The following is a 4,384-nucleotide window of genomic DNA, read 5'->3' on the forward strand; positions in this document are numbered from 1 at the left end:
ACGCCTCGGACGCAGTGAAGCTCCAGGCAAAGACGAGTGACTGCTGTGGCTGCTGTTGATAAGGTACCTAGTCCTGCGTAATGCCAGGTTTACAGCCCAGTGCTTTTGAGTGCCATCCCTACCTACCTACCACGTACACGCTAACCGCTGGGTGAGAGATAAGGTACTGCAAGCTTGGAGCTGAAGGTTGCAAGGTACTTCGTACTCGTACAGTCTGTTATGCGCGTATAATTGAAAAGCCGCCTTAGCCTGCTCTCCCCCAGATACTTTCCGCGGCGCCGCATGCACAGCATCTCGCGCCGTACCCTCAAACTACGTAATCGGGACCATCCCAAAGAGACCCAGCAGAGCAGGCGGAGAGCCGAAAAGGCGGGTCTCGACTCGCATGGTCACCTGCGTTGCTGCGAGTGCACGCGGGCGGCAGAAAAAAAGGCCCGGCAGGTGGCATCGTGGGCATCTTTCCCTCTTTGCAGGTGCCTCTCTTTTTTTGCCTCTTTGCCGCTAGCGACTCCAAACGCGGGGCCTGCTATGCCGCTTTCGGCGATTCTGCCGCCGCTGACCGTCCTCGCATCCTCGCAACCTTGCAGCCGCCAGCCTCTTTCGCTCTTTTGGCTCTCTTCCTCGCTCTCGCTCGACTGCAGCTTCGCACTCGATTGTCAGCCCCTCCCGCTAGCTGTTAATCGTCTCCTCGTTTCTTCATCCGCTTGGCCTCTACGCTTGTTTGTTTCGCCAGTCGTGTCCTTGGACGATTTGCCGGACCCTTGAAGGAAAGGAACCAATATCCTGGCCCCAGGTGCTGCAGAGAAGCAGTTCAGAGGTTTCCGGACTCTTCATCTCCCATCTGACTAGACGCGGGCTCGATAGGTCGTCGCCATGACTGAGGTGTCGTCCACCAGGCTGTACTTGGGAAACCTCCCACGACATGGTCCATCTCCATTGCTCTCCCGATCCCCGTGGCTCCCACTAACTGGTTTCCGGCAGCTACCAAATCCGATGTCGAGGCTCACTTTGCGACCCACGGCACTGGAGAGATCACCGAGGTGAAGCTGATGAATGGCTTCGGTTTCATCGAGTATAAGGATGCAATGGATGCCCGTGATGTCGTCCCAGGTTCGCCCGCCCGTGTTCAATCAAAGCCTGCCGCACGGTCGATCGTTGCTAACCATTCGCGCTTTGCTACCGTGATATAGCTTTCCGTATGTCATTGCTCCAACATCCTCCCTCCCGTCGTCGTCGTTCCGCTTCGTCGCTAACAATACAAATCAAGATGGATCCGATTTTATGGGAGAACGCCTCACTGTTCAGTTTGCCCGTGGAACTCGACACCGAGAGGGCGGTATGGGGCACGAGCGTGCTCCGCCGCGACCGCGTAGAACTCCTCACCGAATGCAGATTACGGGACTTCCGAATGATACCAGTTGGCAGGTCTGTTCCCTCTCCCAGTTTATTGCTCCTGGACTCCACGGGACTTGCGTGCCTTTTCCATCATCTACTTGGAGCTTTTTGGTTTGCCATGCCTTGCATCGGGCCGCCACATGTGCCCCGCATCGTCCTTCCCTCCCCCTTCGTTCTGGACTCGCGACTCCGGCCTGGCATCCTTGGTTCCTGACTTGACGGACGTACTTCTTTTTTTGGCTTACCGATACGTGGACTTTTTATCTCGAGGCGTTCCTCCGTGGCACCGACTTACGTGGATTTGCGATTAGGACCTGAAAGATTTCGCCCGTCAATCAAGCCTTGATGTGGTGTACTCTGAGACTGGCCGGGACTCTAATGGACGAGGGTACGTTTGTGTTCGGTTCTCTTAGCATCAGCGATGCCTGCTAACAAACTGCCGTTTAGCTTCGTCGAATTTGAGACTGCCGCAGACCTGAGAACTGCTATTGAAAAGCTGGACGGTCGCGAATTCAAAGGAAGTCGCGTCCAGTGCCTTGTCGACGTAAGTTACAGACGTGGCTCTTCTGACCAGTGTCCCTCTCTTGAGCCGCTTGCTGACTCTTGACGTCTTTAGACTCAACCCGACATGCCACCTCGAGACCGTGCCCGATCCCGCTCGCCAGGACGCCGGCCCTACCCGCCCCCAGCGTTTGATAACTACGATCGCCGAGGAGGACCACACCGAGGCTACAGTCGCGAAGCACCTCCGGCGTACAGCTACCGCGATCGAAGCCCTCGTCGCGAGTACTACGATGACAGGGCTCCGCGCTATCGTTCACCCCCTCGTCGACCGGTGGAGGATTACCCGCCGCCCCGAGGACGCTATGAAGAGCCTTACCGGCGTGATTACCCGCCACCTGCCGACCCTTATGTAAACGGCGGCCGACCTGCGTATGATCGACCTCCAAGGGAATTTCCTCCGAGGGAGCCAGCATACCCCAGAGAGGGAGGGTATGCGCGTGACTACGATCGTGGCGGGCGCTACTGGTAAATTTGATTCTCTATTCCTTTTCTTCTCAGAGCCCACGTCATACAGCTCTCTTATTCTCTCCCCCCGCCGCCCGTTTCTATGTGTGTCTGCATTACACATGCGCTCGCTATCTTGGCGGAACTGGCCTTGACCTAAGGTGATAGATTACCTCACGCCAATGTTTCGGTCCGGAAAGGCTGGACGATAGCCTAGAGTGGCTGGTTGTTACAGGTTTGTAGCTTATGAGGGCGGTGGTGGGAGCTTTTTGAAACCTCATCGATGGATCGAGCAGCCTGCTATTTGCCATTTCGATAGGAATGAAAACCGGAGGATGGGCCCCAGGACCGAGGCCCTGACAAGCAGACTGGCCTGGGACTGCTGAAACCGACGGCAAGCGGAACATCCCGCAGCAAATGATATCACATGGGAGGCAAGAGTCAGGCTGTACGATGTAACGGGACTACGCACGGATTTACTCGGTCTTTGTTCGTTTTGTACTTGATGCTTTCTTTTTTTTTTTTTACTTTTCTGTTTTCCAACTTTACTTGACATTTGCAACAGAGATAGGTCGACTCAAAATACGTGCTATCAAACAATACATGACTCAAATCAGAAAGATGCAGATCCAAGAGATAACAGTGATGGGACGCGATAAACACCGCAGATGTACTCCGTAGTTTGAGCAGTTGTGTCAAGGATGCTTCCCCGGGGGGGCAATTGTCGCTATTGGCATTATCCAACCCAGCTTGCGCCGCGAACTTGTTTCTGTACTCACACACGCACATACACACGCATATCCTTCTTTCTCTAAGTCGATGACATCCAGTCTTTTCCAAGAGGGGCGCTGAGGTTGGGAAACAAGGAAGCAGATATCTTTCAACATCTCTCTTTTAGCCTAGACGGTCTTTTTCCACTGGGTATAGACGCCGATCAAGCTGCTGACGGTTCCGGCCAGACCGACGAAGCCGTCGTCAAAGCCAGCCCAGCCGAGGGCGGCGGAGGGGACGGTCAAGTCGCAGACGTCGGAGATGAGCTGGAGATGGCTGGCGGCTCGCTCCCTAGTTTTCCACGTTGTTAGTCCCGAACTGTTATTGAGGCAGAGTAAATTGGTTGTGTAACACTCACTTCAGGATGCGCTTGCTCTCGACGACGCCCTCGCCGTCCTTGCGGTCAATTTTTGCCTCGCGCTGCTTGAGGCGGTACAGAGTGTACGCCTGGGCGGCGATGCTGAAGACGAGCCCCATGGCCCAGAAGCGATAGGCATGCTGCTGCAGCGTCTGCGCATGGCGCCACTTCCTGATGCCGGCGGCGTCGCCCACGGTCAGGGAGTCGAGCGTGAGGTAGCCGGCGTAGCCCAGCTGGCGGCCGACGGAGGCGTAGCGCAAAAAGGGCTCGACGGCTTTGGCGTCGGCGGCCTGCGCGGCGGCGCGGAGGTGCTCGACGTTCTTGCCGACGCGCATGACCTTGCGGACGAGGCCGAACTGCTTCTTGACGGCGTTCCAGGGCGCCATCTGCGAGGGGGAGCCGTTGGTGCGGAGCAGGTACCAGGCGTAGAAGCGGGCAAAGTACTGCAGGGTGCGGAGGATCTTGTCGCGGCCGACGGTGGTGGCGACGAAGCGCTGGTAGTGGGCTACCGTGGGGTGGTAGACGAGGGTGTCGACGACCATGGTTGCGAGTGGTTTTCGATGTTTGTGATGGATTTGTATTTTCTTTGGGAGGCAAGGAGGAGGAGTTTTGACTTTTGAGGTTATATGAGTTGTTGGGTGGTTTGAGTTGGTGTAGAGTGTGGCACGCGCTTCGTTTGGAGGTGAAAATCGTACGGTTCGTCGTCGGCTGCAAGTTTCGGTATGAATGCCGGTCTCGGTGACGTCTCTCTTCTTCCTTTTTCACCTGAGTCGTAGAACAAGTAAGTAAGTAAGTAAGCAAAAAAGCAGGAAATCGAAAGGGCGGTCTTCTAACCAACCCGTCAAGTTCCGG

General features: G+C 55.8%; 2 protein-coding genes across 2 annotated transcripts; one reads left to right on the forward strand and one right to left on the reverse strand.

Moving 5' to 3' along the window:
- Positions 1–873: 873 nt before the first annotated feature.
- On the forward strand, positions 874–2,428 carry BBK36DRAFT_1160721 (hypothetical protein; the record flags this gene model as incomplete). Its single annotated transcript, XM_024894315.1, has 7 exons — positions 874–925; positions 982–1,110; positions 1,191–1,196; positions 1,268–1,425; positions 1,707–1,783; positions 1,843–1,939; positions 2,012–2,428. The coding sequence occupies 7 exons, from the start codon at positions 874–876 to the stop codon at positions 2,426–2,428; spliced, it is 936 nt and encodes a 311-aa protein (XP_024747876.1).
- An 874-nt stretch (positions 2,429–3,302) lies between these two features.
- BBK36DRAFT_1123198 (peroxisomal biogenesis factor 11) lies at positions 3,303–4,074 on the reverse strand (the record flags this gene model as incomplete). The annotated part of the gene is made up of 2 exons (XM_024891024.1): positions 3,303–3,465; positions 3,533–4,074. The coding sequence occupies 2 exons, from the start codon at positions 4,072–4,074 to the stop codon at positions 3,303–3,305; spliced, it is 705 nt and encodes a 234-aa protein (XP_024747877.1).
- Between the last annotated feature and the right edge of the window lie 310 nt (positions 4,075–4,384).

The sequence above is a fragment of the Trichoderma citrinoviride genome (assembly GCF_003025115.1).
Source record: "Trichoderma citrinoviride strain TUCIM 6016 unplaced genomic scaffold BBK36scaffold_10, whole genome shotgun sequence".
Taxonomy (NCBI): Eukaryota; Fungi; Ascomycota; class Sordariomycetes; order Hypocreales; family Hypocreaceae; genus Trichoderma; species Trichoderma citrinoviride.